At 46.5% G+C, this 17,421-nt stretch overlaps 3 protein-coding genes across 3 annotated transcripts; 1 reads left to right on the forward strand and 2 right to left on the reverse strand.

Moving 5' to 3' along the window:
- Positions 1 to 1,624: 1,624 nt before the first annotated feature.
- EDB82DRAFT_273276 (uncharacterized protein) lies at positions 1,625 to 2,516 on the reverse strand. Its single transcript, XM_025728713.2, has one exon. It carries the CDS (start codon positions 2,260 to 2,262, stop codon positions 1,720 to 1,722), a length of 543 nt encoding a protein of 180 aa, XP_025583052.1. The 5' UTR covers positions 2,263 to 2,516; the 3' UTR covers positions 1,625 to 1,719.
- Positions 2,517 to 8,370: 5,854 nt separating this feature from the next.
- EDB82DRAFT_478597 (uncharacterized protein) lies at positions 8,371 to 8,901 on the forward strand (the record flags this gene model as incomplete). The annotated part of the gene is made up of 3 exons (XM_065608110.1): positions 8,371 to 8,384; positions 8,495 to 8,607; positions 8,675 to 8,901. The coding sequence occupies 3 exons, from the start codon at positions 8,371 to 8,373 to the stop codon at positions 8,899 to 8,901; spliced, it is 354 nt and encodes a 117-aa protein (XP_065464215.1).
- A 6,745-nt stretch (positions 8,902 to 15,646) lies between these two features.
- On the reverse strand, positions 15,647 to 16,884 carry EDB82DRAFT_273351 (uncharacterized protein). Its single transcript, XM_025728715.2, has 2 exons — positions 16,564 to 16,884; positions 15,647 to 16,507 (listed from the first exon to the last, which is right to left on the reverse strand). Exons 1-2 carry the CDS (start codon positions 16,766 to 16,768, stop codon positions 15,795 to 15,797), a joined length of 918 nt encoding a protein of 305 aa, XP_025583054.1. The 5' UTR covers positions 16,769 to 16,884; the 3' UTR covers positions 15,647 to 15,794.
- Positions 16,885 to 17,421: the final 537 nt, after the last annotated feature.

The raw sequence follows: 17,421 nt of genomic DNA on the forward strand, positions 1-17,421 counted from the left end.
GAGGCGAGCATGATGATACTGCTTTTCTAGGGTCTGCGTTACTCTTACATACCTCTTTTACCCGTTGTTTTGATTCCCCTTGCACATTCTTCCTCCCTTCATATATGAGGGCTTGGAAACGAAACATGGAAAACACTTATGGGCGTTTTTGGCGCGAAACACACAAAGGGATCATGGCATGACTTGCATGGAATGGGCTCTTGTTTATTTTAATGAATGCTCTGTCAAAGCTATTTGTTTCTTCATGGATAAGTACATTTGACATTGTTATCATGATTGATTGATTGGAGGATTAAGTTGATTTGATGATGGCGTTATACGTCTGCGATTGGATGCACCTTTTGGGGTTCGGATTGGATTGTCCTTTTAACTTTTATGTTTTCATTTTAGACGTTGTACAAAAGACAATGATACTTATTCATAATTTCGTGTCTCCAGTTTGCGAATGATTTGGCCCCCAAAGTGTCAGACAGCCTAAGGTCGCTGCTCATAGGAACGCATCAGCATATCGAGTTTGGTCATCATCCAATGAGATGGTAAACCGTTAAAGTGCATCATCTTTGTGCAGATGAACCCTTGTCTGTTAAAACAAATCAACGCCATTGGGCAATTAATCGTCATGAGAATGAATGCATACCCAACTTACACCAACTCAGAAACCCAATAATTACACTGGTTGTTAACATCCCGCCTCATTTATTCAAGCCCAATGAATCTAACATTCAACATTAACTCTTATTCTTATCATAAATCAGATTGTTTTATCCGGTTTCGATGCCGGCTTTGTTCTCTCACGTACGTCAGCACATATTACTATATAGCCTTTAGTGTTGGGCAGCACTGCGTCTCCGTCCAAATTCAATGCTTTATCCCACCTCGCTTGCATATGCGTCTTCAGAGCTGCACCCCAGAGCCAGTCGTGCAGATGAGGCGTTCAACTGCGTAGTGACACGAGTTAAGGCGTTCTCAAAGAGTCAGGTTGCGGTGAGAGGCTTTGTGTCAAGTACCTTCATTGGCAGGGACACCCATGCCTGGTATTATTGACATCACATCATGAGAATCAAGGTGGGTTTGACGGCAGTCTCAAAAGCAAAATGCCGTGGTAAATATTTGCAATGCTAGACAAGATCCAAAGGGGTATTTTCTCCGTGCGTAAGCTTTAAGACTAGGTTTGTTTGAGTAAGGTAAAAAAGAAGAAGAAAAACGAACTGAAGCAATCAACCAAAAGTTGAAGGCACGCGAATATGCATACAGATAACCAAAAAAAAAAAAAAAAAAAAAAAAAAATCAGGCGCTATTCAACGCCGAACAGCATTAATCCATCCCAAATAAAAGAGGACATGGATAATAACGAGAAAAAGAAGAAAAAAACATTAAAATAGACCAGGCCGCGAGGCCAATTCCATCTTGCGTAGACGTAGCGTAGCGTGTTGTAGCCGTGAGGCTTATCAATCTTCTCAACTTCCCACGTTCCAGGCCTCCTTCATCTTTATTCCATCGTAATGCAAGACTTAGCCCGAGCAGAATCATTAGCACGATGTAGAATGAGCACGGCGGTCCTGTTTAACCCGCGTGGGACTTTGTCTCTTTTTGAACACATTTTCCCATCTTTCTTTTTCCAAACTTTTCGTCTTTTTAAAAATTCGTTTTTACTGTACCGAGAATTGTAAATGAGTGGTCCCTGACCACAATCTGTTGGTGGGGAGGTAGAGTGGTTGTTTAATGCCTTGAGCGGTGAGAGCTGCTGTGACGGTGGGAGTGGCCATGACTGCGATGTGACGAGGAATGATGTGACGATGAGTGCCGATGATGTCGGCTGGAGCTACCGCTGCTCTCGAGGTCTCTTTCTAAGCTCTCAACTCTTGACCTGTAACCCTTGACAATCTCCTTGATGTGAGCGATACGATCAAAATCCACCTCAAGCTCATCCAGCTGCTGAAGAATCTCGGTATAACGAGCAATTTCTGCATCGGCACCGCCAATGATCCCATCAGCTTCGTCGTACTGCAGTTGAGTGAAACGCTGCGCTTCGTGGCTCAGGTAGTTGATCCGTTGCTCGATACTGGCCATGAGGTGGTCGAAGTAACGACCTAACGCAGAAAGTGAGGTGCTGTCAAGTAGTAGAAGGCCTTGGCTGCTTGCACGACTGGCGGCGCGCGAGCTGCTGGACCCCCCTCCCAGTGCCGCCTGCCCTTGGCGAAGCAGCTGGATCTCCTCGTTTGTAAGCCCTAGCTGCGTGTCCGGGACAGCCTGTGAAGACATGGCGGGCAGCAGCTGGAAGGGCTGCTAGCTATGGGGTGAGGAGACCAGACGAATCGCAGACTAGGCGGCTGGGATCGATGTTTGGGGGGTCACGTAGAGGTTTTGGCTTTCGGAATCGTCGCAAGACGGAAAATGGGTTGTAGATGCGATACAGGTTGAGCAGGTGGGCGGGGAGAGATTCGTTTGGTGTATAAAACGTCTGCGGCGACTCGTGACATGAGCTGTGTTGAATGGAGAGTGGCCGATGGGCCGGAGAGTGCCTGTCGAGGCGAGTGCTCGAAGGAAACCGTGCCGGTAACGATGCCTGGAGGAAGGGCAAGACGTATAAGAACGACAGCGAGAGAGGGAGGTGGTCGAGAATGACAAAGGCGGCGTAAGTGGGGATGATATCAGATGCGACAATGGTAGGATAGACGAATGTCGTGGTGCGCAGAGCATCATGATATCGAGACCAATACGATCATGAGCATCATCGGTGTAGGTTCAAGGTGGAGTTAGTATGAAGCTGGATGGAGCTCGAGTTTGTATGGTGGATACTTGTCGGCTCGGATCGAGTTGAGATTGATGATTTCGGGGTAGCTTGTGGTTGTATATCTGGAGGGTCCCAGACCTCGGAGCACCCAAGAGAAGAGGAGGAGAGAGAAAGACAGCCGTCGAGGGTGTTGGGTCTCTTTTGGGGAATGGGCGGAAGAAGTGTGGTTGGAGAATCGGGGGAGGAACCCAAGAAGACGGACGGGAGTTGGGCTTGGACTTTTGGATGAGGGTGGGGGACTCGGACTCGAACTCGAACTCGAAGCAATTGTGATGTATCGGTACGTATTGTTTCGTGGGTGCTAAGACGGTTTTCGGTGAGATGAGCAGGGATGATTTGACGAGGGTGTTTACATGAGAATTGCGACCCAAAAGATGTAAAATATTAATTGTTTTAATGGTAAGGTTTCGATGCGATGCGACCAAGCCTGAAAGGTGATGAGTCTCAATATTGATGACGAGTGATAAGTGATTGTTTGGACTTGAGATTAAAGTAAATTAGTCTCATCTCAGTCTTGATTTAGAATTAGACAATGATGTTGAATAAGAGATTGTCTTGAGTAAAGGTAGCGTAGCGTGATGAGAGAGTGGGAGGGGGGATAAGGATAAGGGAAGGTAAAAAGATGGGGGAGGAGCAGCCCATGGATGAATGAGATGGGGAAGGCGGAAAGCGGATAAGTGAGAAGTGGTTGCACAATTTGGTAGAATGGAAGTAAGGAAGGTACCTTGGATTGGAGTTGCACGTGCAATTGATTGATTCAGAAATCAATTGATCAAGTTGAGCCGCGGTCAAACAAGACTCGGATTCTCAACTAATTGATTAATTGATAATGGTTATCAGCAAACAAATTAGTAGTCTTTAAATGCTGGTTGTACCCGACAGAATGGACCCGACACTGATGGACCTGGAGTTGGACTTAGAGGAGCTCTTAAACTTCCCAGCGCATGCGATTGATTGGTAGCGCGCGCTAATTGGAGCTGCTCCCTGTCATTCACTCAAGGTAGATGACGATCACAAAGGTCAAAGACCTTCTTTCTTTGCTTCTGTTATCGCTCGTCTTTTCTCTTTTCAATCGGCTGAGAGACGGTACAAGAAAGAAAAAAAGAGACAAAATAGCGAAAAAAGAAGCAAACAAAACGCCAACAGGATCAATAGCGCAATAAAGAACTGGTTATGCTGGGGTGACCAGCTACCTCTTTGAAACCCGGCCAGGCCAGGTACGTACTGCAATGTGCTGTAACAGTATCGACACCTTTTTAGCCGTGGTCACGAAGTGTTGGTGAGATTATGTTTGAGAGTACCTAGACTTGAAACCAGATTATCAACCGTAATAGATCTCGATGAGAAGAGGAGAGACGAAGAGTTGAAGGGGGAGGGAAGGAAGAAAAAGCAAAGAGTGGCTTCTTTATGAAAATAAAAGAAAAGAAAATCTCCCTTTGACCTCTACCCAAATATCGGATCAAATTTGGTCAGAAGATTAATCATGATAAAGTCCATCTCGGCAACTATCAACCATGATTAAAGGTAATAAAACATACGACATGAGAAACAGAAAGTAGCCTTAAGATCTAGTCATATTGACCGGTTCTTTTCGACAGAGTATCGTGCATAATGTCAAGTTTCTGTGCCTCGTTCGTTTCATTACGCCTTTGCCTTGCCTCGGCTGACCATAAAAGATGTAGGGTTTATCCCAGTCTATAATACATGTTCAAGCCACCACTTTGATGTGCCGCGGGATATTATCAGATCAGTCACCAACTATTAAAATATGATAAGTATATCGGTGAATATGAGGGATAAAGTGTATACTCATCCAAGGTCCCTTATCCTCTACACCATCAGCCCTACCTACTGTACCTAAATTGGTAGGTGATATACTAGACTAGACCAGTAATGAATGCCATGCGCACGTGTATCCCTCGTCCTCTCCACTCACTTGTGATGCATGTACTTTAATTTGAGCAGATCAATCAATCATGACAGATTCTTTTCTGCTCTCTGGCACAAGTAACATGTCTCTCTGTTTTGGTGTATTTGAGACAGTACACAAGCCCAGCGCCTATTAACTTAGCCTGAAACTACTCATCATCACACAATTCTCATATTCATGTCTCATATCCAAGAGAAAAAAGAAACAATTTATCCTTTTCCTCTCTTCCGCTTACATCAATTTCTGCTCCGTCGATCCGGGAATCGGCTTCCAGCTTCCCCGAAACATGAGCCCCTCTCATTATTGGGTGATCACTGTGGCGCGCGCCAGACGAAACATCCCTTCCATTCATCCCTGGTACACCAAGAAAGGATAAACTGCAAGTAATTAATCTCTGATTTTATCCGTTTGTTCGTTTGCTTGATTTATTTGTTGATACGGATGTATCTCCTCTGATTTATAGTGCATGCAGATAGATACCCGCATCTGCATGATGCATCTCCTCCCGCTGCTGACCTGCAGCTTCTTCTCAGCCTCACTCGACATGACGTCTATTTATTGATCAATATCCTATACACACAAGTCTAAATCATATGTCATTTAACCTCGTGACACTGCCGTATCTCGGTCTACGCCTCCCCCGCCTTCAGATGCATCACTCACAATCAGGAGGTTACCATACCTCAGGTTCACGCTCACCCCGAGCATCTTCCTCCCCTTCAGATTTTGCCTGTTTCCTGTCTGTGTTGCATCAAGTGGCACGAGGTCAGCCAAAGGAGCAGCCATGTTTAATGCAGCTTGCCGCTGCAAGTAATACCACCCTTGTTCTGCTGTGTTCTGTTCTGTGCTCCCGTCAACTTCATCCTCTACCCGCTTAGCAATCATCCGTAGATCCGCCATTGAGGGCTGTCGTGTAACAGCTTCTCCTATACAAGGCGCTTGGTGCCAGATTCGTACAATATGCTACTCTACGCTGACGAGATCCTCCTCTAAAGATTAACCGGGGGTGAAGCAAGCGCTGTCAAGAGATTCAGCTCCCTCAATATCAGCATCTACTCAGCTCCGGTTACTTTGAGGGTGGCCAGGTTTCTCAAACCTTCCTCATCGGAGTCTCACCTCCTACTGAGCCAGAACAGCTGAAGTGGCCGTAATTATGTGAACCACTCACACACAGGACGCTGTAAAATTTAAAATCGTTTGCACATATAGAAAACATCCTGTGGTTGCTTGTCTCGTTGTAAACGATTCAAGTACGTACTCGGGTGGTATTAAGCTTCTGGGGTGATACCGCTAAGGCGACTACTCTTCTGTCTTTCTGAATCAGATTGATAGTGCGCTGATAGATATGACCTGCTCTGCTTTATAGTACACGTACTAACTAGCAAACGCCCATGTCGTCGTTGCCATGACTTTGGAAGTCCAGTCACATCTTAGGCCGATAAGAGCTTACTCGTGGTAAGCTGTCTGACTCGTTTCCATTATCAGAAAGTACATGATGTAGGGATGATGTAGCGGTGTTTTTCAATCTTCAAAAGTAGATATAACTTGAGAGCGCAGCAACTTTCCCCGTATAAACCCAATTGTACAACGATAGAGCAAACAATAGAACATTCAGTAAGTCCTTAAGGCCATACAACTAAACAAGATTCCAATAAGATTCTATATCAGAATAAAATCTTAGAGAAAACTGCAATAATGCCGTAATCTTTCTTCATCCTCATCCGACACGATGACCAAGCAATCAAGCAACTCAGAAAGTACGTGTACTATGTCTTACAACTTGTTCCTGATTCGAAGCGGACTCTGCAGACCCCTCTACGATGCTGATGTCGTTGGATAGAAACGATGAGATTGGGATGTGTATTTGATTGCTAGTCTTGCCAATACTGATCCGATCACACCGTTTACTCGCGTCCCTCTCAAGCTGGTCTCGTACCCGGAGAGCTGATGTTCCTCTTTTCAACCTACACCGTCCCTTACTTTATTCAAGGAGGGAGTGTTGTCACGTAGCCATAACAGTCACACTGCCATCCGAAATGAATTGAGTTAACTTTACATGGATGTATTTGATCGACTAGCTTTTGCATGAGTTGTCAGGCTGTGCAAGGCCGTTCATCTCCGCCGTTCCCGTTTGCCATTGGGAGATGAAGTTCCGATTACATATGTCCCTGTTTGTATTCCGTATTCTTATCAAAAATCTTTTTCATCTGGTAATTTCGGCTGCACATCAGGTGTTGAATCTGCCACGAAGCATCCCGGGCCTGTACCCATGACAGTCATGAACGTATACTATCAGCAAGAACACAGCACTCACTCTTTGCCGAAACTGTTGCCTAACAATCATCAGGCCGCTGGACCAGGGCTTGTAGCTTTACTAACTTAATGTATCTTGTACTCTGATCATCAGTCATGGGTAGTATTGGGTCGTCGTAGATTTGTCTCCTTTTGCGCAGCTCTGGGCGATGGGCTCAACAGGCCGTCAAAAGAGGGATGACGATAAGTGTTTTGTATTCTGTCACTGTTGAAACTGATATGGTTACCATAGGCCATTCCCATCTTCTCAATTCATCTGATCATTAGTTCATTCGCTGCTAGATGTTCTGCATCTCCCATCGGAAGTGTACCTGCCACTCTTCCTCTCGGATCAAACATGAGTTCCGTTACGATACAAAATCCGCTAATCTCAAATTCGACTCTGTTTGTCTGTCGTGATGTGGGTTCCTGTCTTCTCCTCAAAGTTTATCGTTACTCCCTAACTATCGCGCAGTAGGTTGGGAGCTCATGGGCACCCATCGTTTACAGAAGGTCACTCCCATACTGCGTTTGTACCAAAGCAAGCATTTAACTTGCTAAATGCCGGCTCCCTCGTCTCGTTGACCCTTTCTGTACACTCACATATTCCCACATCATGTTCATGTCAATGAGTGGCCTCTTATACATCTACATCTCATTATCTCTGTTGGCCAGATCAAGGGACTTTCCAAGTTAGGAATGCCATTGATAGCCCATATAAAACGTAATGTTTTTGGTAAAGATCAAGTTACAAGCAAAATTCATCCAACTTCCGTTTTCTTGTTCAGATCTCTTTCCTCTATGCGAGCTTACAACAGACACAGCTACACGTTCCTCAGAGTATCGGAAAAATTGACCGCTGAAAGCATAAGGGACGAAACTAGTAGGTCACTTTATACTCCTTAGTCTATGGTTCTTATACTACTCATTTATATATCACAAGATTTAGAAGGCCATTTTTTTCTGCTACCCACTAGACATTGTAGCAGCAAACGGCTCTTCAATTAATTATGTAAATACACACACACCCTAAATAATCAAGTCATCGTTGAGACAATGTTGGATAGGTTATAGGGTCTTTTCGTTGAGAGTTTGTTGTCGTCGCAGTCTGCTGAGCTGTGGTTCAGGGTAGCTCAGCACATCACAACACAGGTCCAACAGACGTCTTTGTCACTAACCATGGCAATAAACTTATATTTTCTGTTACTAGTAGTACTCGACCATTTTTCATTACATATGGGGGCATTTTTAAAGGTATTGGAGTGTTTGTTAATGAAAGGCAAGCGAGTGGCATAGCTGTAAATATCTCCAGACCATGACTTTGATCAACAACAGAAGATGTAAAAAACACAACATGCTTGTTCATTTGTATGTAAAGGTATAGAGAATATACTGGATTGAGACAAAACATTATGAATGCCTCTCAATACTGTTATCTTCATACATCATTACCAGTTCTCTATTGCGAGTTACCCCAGGCATTGCGTATTCGAGGGGACTCAACTCCAGACACTCAGACTCACGACATATCTCTACAACATTCTGTCCGTCATATCAGTCATATTCCTGAACAACCCGTATCACTTAGTAGGTAGGCATGACCTTGAACAATTGTCACCAAGCTTGGACCGTTCATTGAACTGAGACCTTTCCTTCAGCTTACGTGGTCGATGCCCAAGTTCTTCTCTCGGAACTCCTTGCGACAACTTACTTCTCAGCTGAGCTGTTAGTTAGCCGACCCGAACTGCTGAATATTCAGTCGGGAGCAGTTGAGACCACATCCTATGCATTTTCGACAGCACCGACCATCAATCACTTGATTGACGCCCTCAGATCGTGGCTTTCTTACATGGCCCCTACTTCTTGGACCGGTGAACCGGTCTAGAGCACTATAGTTCTGTCACTTGTAACTATGCAGCTAAATTCCTATATCACAAACAATCTATCGCACCTGTGTCGACTAGTACCGGCGATCGCCTTATTAACACGAGACATAAAACGCCAATGCATTTAGGCCTAAGCACCCAATCGCGACTTGGAAAACCAATCCACTTTACGTATCTAAATACCAGCAACTGTCAAACTAGCATTGCCAATGTCTATGGTGTCTCGTGAGAATCTTCCACGATCCTTTTTGGCGTTACAAATGGTTAGGAATGAGGCTGGGAAACTGGTTTCAACTCGAAACAACGGAAGCTGTCCCGTTTGATATGGACAAACACTTAACCGAGACAACAGTTTAAAATAATGAACTCGGTTAACGAAAAAGGAAATAAAAAGAAACGAAGAAAGGGAGGGAATTGTCCAAAGCAGCCATGTCTCCGCCAGAACGAAACAAAACATTCCCTTCAGCAACCTCACTAAAAGCAAAAACAACCTCGGAATAAAGACATTCAGGCAACAATAGTCCAAGCTTTTAGTTGAGGCTTGTGCTGAGTATCTACCCGCGCAGCTTGCTTCTCTGGGGTCAAATGTCCGCAAGGGTTTCTGGCTTGTCTCTCCCAGTGTACGCAGTAGGAGGGAACATCTGACTGCGCAATAGAGGCGCCTGAGAAACCAATTAATTTGGCCAGCCTAGTGAGGCTTTGCTTCTTTGCCATCTGCCCCTTTAAACTCGAATGTCGAGTCGTCCGCTAAGACTCCCTATCGCGTATAACGTACAGCATCCAACGAGGGCCCTGGATGACGATCGCAGTATACAGCGTTGATCAGGGGATATCTGTCACTTTTGGCGCAGCGTAACATCGCGTGTTGTATTTACATTTCGGGCTTTCTTGCTTTTGAAGTGATAGGCGCTTGACCACAAGCTGGCCCTTGCTCCCGAGACCTGAGACGCTTCGGTTCGGCGTGGGCCTTTAGTGAGCCAGGGCTTAGCGTTCTTTTTTTGCTTTTTCGGGCGGCACAGGCTGTGTGGAATCTGCTTATGTGAGGATGATAAAGCATGTCAACGGGCAAAAAAGAGTACGTACCGATTTGGGCAACGAACGGTAACAACATGCCAGGCCCTTGCCCGATGGTATGATTGGAGATCCATCAATAGCATGACGGATTAATGAGACTTTCTACGCCTACGGTGTCCGAACGAAACCAATGAAGGCTAGTTCTTAATACAACACCGACAACAGGGAACCGAAGCTGATGGGATTGAATGATGTTCAGTTTCCACCGCTCTTCAGCTGACCTCTATCGATTCCCGAAGTCGATCCCGCTTTCGCCAGGACCAGACGAGGCAATGTGACCGAGAAGGAGTTGGGTGATTTCTACGTTATTTCCAGTCCAGTCAGTATGACCCAGCAGGGCGTGGGATATTGAAGAACTCATTTCCAGTGTTGGCAACACTCCACGGCTGCTCAAAGCTTGGCTCAGTAAACTCTGTTGTGTCCTTTACGATACTTGCGATGCGACATGACCTGAGGCAAAAGTCATCACGGAACGTCGAGAAGCCTGGTCACGACCCTGTCTAGTGAGCACATCTTACATGAATGGTGCTGCATCGTCAAAGTTTCTTTGTCTCTCCTGAGTCAGTTTGCCGCAGAAAGTTGGCAGCCTGGTCAGATTGAAGCTGGGGAACGTTGGGATAATAGTCGGTTAGGCGGCAAAAGCAAATAGGGATCGCGGACGAGTAGTTGCTTCGAGTAAGGCCTGTATGATAGCCTGGGCATAGTGGACTCGGGCGGAGCTTAACGTTTGCATGGTAACAGGGAAGAGATAGAAACCCTCGTGGAACAGGGTCTTTGTCGATCAATATCCTTGATTGACAGAACGGATGAATGACCCTCTAGTCAACGCAACGTGCAGAGTAAACAAGTGGGTATCCAATTGGCCGTCGGCATAACCTTGAACGGACTTTGCCGTTGGATACATGCCCCGTCGATATGCCACCCTCAACGCCTCAGCTGTGATCTCGGAGTGTTTGAGGAGCAGGACGGATCAAGCAAGGGCTGGGGTTGGGTTCAAGAACGAAGAGGATGTGGATTAACCTTGCGGTGACCATTGTGCTTGTTCCGCGGGAGATCCTTGTGCACATACAGAAGGTAGCCCGAAGATATCCCATATCGTTTCCAGGAGAATGGGTAGTAGATCGACCATGTAGACAGGGAATGGAATAAGACCTTGTGTCACATCTCCCATAGGGTTCCCACAGCCTTGCAGATGATCGTTGCCGTGGGTGGCACACTGCACTGTAGCTGATTTGATGCAATGCATCAGTGAACATGTCAAGATGATGATTTGAAAGTACAGCAACTGAAGCATGAATGAGCGATATGTGAGCTGGACTTGATTCGCTTTCAACTGCCGTGACAAGTCATATCCACTCAGCAGTGGCGTTCTCCTTTCGTGCATCTCAGACCAAAAGGGATAGCCAAATCGATTGAACTTGACTCGAATGCAGTATGACAGCTGACACAAGACAAGGCTTAGCTGACTTGGGCCATCAACCAAGTGATAGTGTTATGTAAAGACGGTGAAGGGACGATGTAACGGTTTCCTGACTCAATGAAGCGAGGCGAGGGGAGTTCCTTGTTGGTATCCGCCGTTGCAGTGGCATTGCGGGTGGGCGACGGAGTATGAATGGAGCGATGCTCCTCCTGTATTACATGATTCCGCTTCCATTGCCGCCATCGGGATGCCAAGGGGCCGCGAGATGAGACGCAGCAATCAGAGTATCAGTGGGCGATCTCAGGGGAACGGAAAAAGAAAGCCTGAGGGTGAGAATCAAACAAGTTTGATGAAAGACCGGCAGTTGTGTAAAAGTTGGTCCATGCGTGCGGCGCAGCGAGTACGATTATGATGACGACGATAGTCCAAGGTACAGTAATAATCTCTAGTACATGCGTTCGGATGCGATGGGATAGGATGGGATGCGATGGATTGGATTTGGTTGGTGGTGAAGTCACGCGATGTGAGGTGAGCAAATCTAGACGGACTAATATCGGTAAACTCAACATCAGTGGAATGGAATGGATTGGGAAGGACAGGCCCTTTCGTCCCTCCCCCTTCCCCTTCCCCTTCCCCTTCCTTGCTCTGAGACATAAAAAAAAGTTGGCCGATGAGATTGGGTCACTAGGCAGGCACGATGGTAATCAGGTAAGTACAGATACGATGCGATGCAATATGACAGATTAGTATGCAAGTTTGGGTAGGGATGCCCTTCCATATCTCATCCGAACTATAAGGCGAGAGAGATCGTCTGTTTGTAATTACGCTACGTCGAAGTTTGGTAAATTCCATTGGTACCTAATTCGAATACTACAGAAGAATTCGGCCAACTTGTGATGATCCGCTCTCTCAGTAATAGCAAAGAACCCACCTTTAATCAAGCAACGACCATAAACAAAGCATGGATATCGCGAGTTCGCTGGTGTTGTTATTGACGTTGTCTTGGTCCTAACCAACAAGCTTCATCCTGACAGACTCTAATGTGGTCGCTTCTCTGGCCGTTTATGGACTGACTGGACTAGCTTATAATAAGTGCGCGTATGCAGTACACACGTTACGCTACTCTGCGCGACGCTACACCACACTACGGCAGTCAGTGAGAAAACATGGAGGGGTGTGGCCCAGCGGCGCGGGGCGGGGATCTCCCAGCAAGGGATCATGATCAGGATCTACCCTGAGTACCTAAGTAGCACGGGCGCAACCTAGCACGGGCTTTCTACACGCCCTACCTTGATTTATTCACCTACTGCAGCTTAGCGTATGAACGCTAGAGCACACCCAGACAAGGCACCCTTGGAATCTTTAGAAGCGCTCTCGGAGCCGGTCTGGGGCTGTTGTGTCTGGAGGGGGAGTGCAGCTACGATCAAACGTCCGGGCGTTAATCCTCACTGTCGGGATCCGAGGTACAGTGTGTGTTATGTTACTGATTTCGATCATGAGGATTGACACCAGCCGGTTGATAAATGGATCACATCAACAATGCCGATAATCTAACAATACATTATGCGTGCTATAACATTGACGCGTATTCTATACCCTTTAAAACATTATCCATTTATTATCTGCTTTCCTTCCGTGAATTCCACAACTCCGATGCTCTAAACAAGCATAACCCTGGGAGAAACACCATGCCTTGTCATGATCCTTTCAATTTGTAGGCCTCATCCCCCCTTGCGCCCGTTGCAATTCAACCGTCGCAGTTCGAGTCGAGTTCCCCGCTCCTTCCCGTTGTAGCCAGGGGAATTAAACCACATGGCATGGGAGAGAACGTGGCTGTCGATGGGATCCCCCCTTCAAACAATAATATCCGTTGTTCTACTATTACTAAGTCAAAGTCGACAACGCTTTTTTCACCGAGGGAACCATGGGTAAAGTCAAAGCGTAGAAGCATGAAAGAAGAAAAACAAGTTTCTACAGCATTTCCTTTTTTTGCATGTTTATGTAATTCCGGATTGCCCGTTGTTGTTTATGTGTACTCAGTGTACAAGTCTGTGCATTGCGCGTGCGCGTACACACGGACACTCTTACTAGGTTGAAAAAAAGAAGGGAAAGAGAGGCTATCGTCAGATCAGATCAAACCAGACCCAAGTATCTGAGTGGCCACGTCGGCTTCAGCCTTCTATGCTACCATTAGCCTGTGTATCTAACCGCTAATTGACTGTCACCAAGATTCTGTGGTCGGCGCTCCAAGCTATTGAAGTCTGTGCCGCTGCAGGGCCACGTTCATTTCATCTCAATCACAGTAATTAGCGTTTGATATTCCGCTAACAGATCTGCGCTTTGCTTTGTTAGGAATCCTCCTCGCGGCCCCTTACTCAATGCCCCCAAGTCCCAGCTCTGTTCAAAAAGGTTAACTAAAGATTTATTATTTCTTCCGATACTAAGGGAAAATGTCTCAGGCGACGTAAACATACGTTTTACCCTTTTGCTCTAGGTACAGACAGGGTGATAAAGATAGATCTGTCATTCATTAATCAAGCAATTAATTAATTTTACGGCTTCTATACCGTCATATCACCTCGCTTACGTCCATCACTCCTATCGTCCTCCCTCGTAATTTGCTCGGAATAATATTAGAATGTGATATATCTACAGTACGTACCAGCCATGCACAGAAATAACAGTAATATGATGTGTAAGGCCCTGTCAAAGATCCAACCAGTAGATCATCACGCCCTTGTCCTTGTCCTTGTCCATCAAAATAGAGAGGTCCTACCCATGTCTGCCTGTCACGGATGTCGAAATATCCTCCCCAAGACACAAGCAAAAGACAGGCGGAGTAACAGCCCAAAGCGGTCTGCCCAGTCTTGACATGAGCATGAGTAACACAACCCCAGGTTTACCCCTACCACACTTCATTCCCGTTTTGGGCCACCTGCTACTCTTCTGGTCAGGTTCATGTTCCGCCATCACTCTTTTGTCCAAGGGGACCCAATCTCTCGGGGCATATTTTTTATTCGTAATCGGACCTTGTGCTGTGCTGTGCCGCCGTACAGGGATGCAGGCTGTCCTCTTCTCACCCACCCAAGGGATCTTCTGCAATTGTACTATGTACAGTAGTATCCGTAAACCAAGGTTGCATTGTAATGATATGATAAACAAATACAATCGACCGCGAGTCAACGACGTCACTTCGCTCGACAATATGGATCCCTTTTTTGTTTTTTTTTGTTTTGAATGAATGAGACATGACCGGTTCATGCGTGCGTCAAAGACCCTTGCCTGCAAGTGCAAATGCAAATGCAAATGTAAATGGAGACCTGTCATACCTATGTACCATCGAGAACTGCCAAGTTGTCTATTGTTAATGAGTCTCGAATCCTAAAGCCAGGGATGGAGCTTTTGTTTCCTTGAGGTGCTAACTACCTACCTACCTAGTCCTCGGCATCCGCGGTCAGCATTACTAGTCGTTTAATCCTCCCTCGTGGCCAATCATGGTCCACTCTTTTCCCTCTCGTGGTGTCTGACTCTCAAACCAACAGCTTCTGGATGAAATAATGCTTGGAACTTGACTTGACAGGCTACGAGTCCTGCTTGATCTTCCTGGTACCTCCCCAATTCCACCTAGAATCTCCTTGTCTTGGCTTCCCTCGCCTCATCTCACCCACCCAAGCCTAATAGCTATCAGCCGGTGTTATTGCCGCAGAATAATGGATGTTATCCATCCAGTCCCTTTCTCCCCGTCTAGGCCATCTCCTCACCCCCTTATTGGTCAATATACGTAGACATTAGAAAAATCGGTAAAAGCGTTCCCTAAGCTAATTTAGTTACTGTCTTGAGAGGGAACATACACCCGGATCGCTTTGTCATTCACATTTGGGGAGAAAATATAGTATCTTTAAACCTTATGGTATTTGGTTGTTCGAGGCTCAAAGGCCTACGCTGTCTTGTTTTTGACAAGCTCAACTTCAACTATCTCATCTTCCATCGACTTCAAGGTCGATTCCATCTTCTCCAGAAAAGTAATAAAAATAATAAACGCCATGCAAGATGCTTCGCTAGGTTCTCGAGCCAGTTCCCACTTCTGCGCCGTCTAAAATGACCACAGCTCGTTCCAATAATTGACAAGGTCCGCCGTTAAAGTAACAAATGGAAGGGAAGAAAAAACACATGATACACCGTACTTCCAGCGATACAAACTATCGCCATCAAGTTCCGCTTTTCCCCAGTTATCCGCAACGCCAATCCAGTAAATCCTTACACAGGTCCGCAAAGTGTTCACATGACACCTCGTAGATTAGATTCATTCGGGTCGAGTTTTTTGCAGCGCTCGTTTCGGCATTGCCTTCGAATTCGTCCCTCTTCGTATAACCATCTCGTCGTTTGAAGATAAATCCCTCATCCTCTGATCACCGATCCGTTGAACTCGAAGCTGTGGCAACCCCTCTCGTGACGCTTCATGTTGCTGCGTACGCTAAAAGCTTTACCGCAGCCGGCATGTGGGCACTTGAAGGGTTTCTCTCCAGTGTGAGAGTGGCTGTGGATCCTGAGACTGCTGGGTCGGCTAAAGGCCTTGTTGCAAGTCGGGCAGATGTATCGATCCTGGCTTTGTGGGAAAGCTGCAGCACCAGTGGGGTTGAGATAATGGTGGTGTTGCCAAGGGTTTGAGCCTGATGGAGCAGGTGCTGGCATAGTTACTGGGGGAGGGTATGCTTGAGGGAGAGGTCGTTGGTAGTATGGGTTAAGCTCTGGAACTTGAGCACCGGAAGGAGGTGGAGGTGGTCGTGCCTGAGTATAGTAGGCACCCACTGGTGGAGGGTTGGTATATGTTGAGGGATGAGGTTGCTGAGTATAAGAAGCTGGGGCGGGAGGAGTTGCTCGAGGAATAGCAGGTGCCGGTGCCTGACGTTGTGCGTCGGCTTCTAGCGGAGGAGTGGTCTCGTAATAGTATGCTCTTGGGACAGCACCTGGGTATGGCTGGCTGGAGTGCTTCCTTGTGGGAGAGCTGTAACTCTCGAATGAAGTGTCTGTGCTCATAGGCGGTGTTGGGGGAAGACCTCGATGCGATGACCTGGCCCATTCTGATCCACCTCGGCTGTGTGAAGGAGCAACTGTGTAATGGTAAGTCAACTATGTTTGTGGTCATCTGAAGTTGTGAGCAACTAACCTTCAAATCGAGGAGAATGTTGCCGGGAAGTAGGCGAGGGTTCGCTTGTTGGAGAGCCAGCGTCGGCCAAACCCAAAAGGTTGGAGATGGAAGGCAGAGAACACTTTTGTTCCTCCATTGGGGGCGAAGGAGGTGAGTAAAGATTGCGGCGGGTTTCTTGTTGCGTGTATTGGTTAGGCATAAAAGATGCAGTTGTGGTATGCATTTGCGAAGTTAAGGTGTCTCGAGATTATTTAAGCTTTGCTTGTAGATGTAGATGTAATCGAAGCAGGAGCGACGGTGACCAGTTTATTAAGACAAGCAGAATGTCGATCTGGTGAAGGCCGTTTGTATTAAAAGTTTGTGAGGAAAAAGGCACCGAGGTGTATTAATGTAAGCCTGTTGGTATTTTTAAAAGTCGTGTTCGATATGAAGAGTTGTTTAGAATCTCCTGCTAAATGCGAAATAGTCGGGGGCTTGGGAACTTAAGTAAGTCTTTGGTGTGGGAAAGCAACCTGTCAAAGGGTGGAGGAGACCCGTCTATCAGATCTGAGGGCCGTATACTTGCTTTCATGCGCTCACACCCCCTCCAAAAGGACCGTTCAAGCGCAGCTGTCACAAATTGGGAGTGGGGCATTGCCGGTGCATCGAATCTCAGGGATTCTTTGGCAACGGAACAGGGTCGCGAAGGAGACGATAAACAAGGGCAGGGACTCGAGAACTCTGGCTAGAGGTTCCCTGGAGCCGCTCGATGGGTCTAACCTGTTGAGTTTGTGTCGAGCATCTGTTCCGGCAGTCATGTATCCACACATGGAGGAAATGCTGTGACGAGTCTGGTGGTGATCTCGAGCAGGGTAGGGGCGACTTGCATGTCTGATG

The sequence above is a fragment of the Fusarium venenatum genome (assembly GCF_020744135.1).
Source record: "Fusarium venenatum strain MPI-CAGE-CH-0201 chromosome Unknown EDB82scaffold_3, whole genome shotgun sequence".
NCBI lineage: Eukaryota > Fungi > Ascomycota > Sordariomycetes > Hypocreales > Nectriaceae > Fusarium > Fusarium venenatum.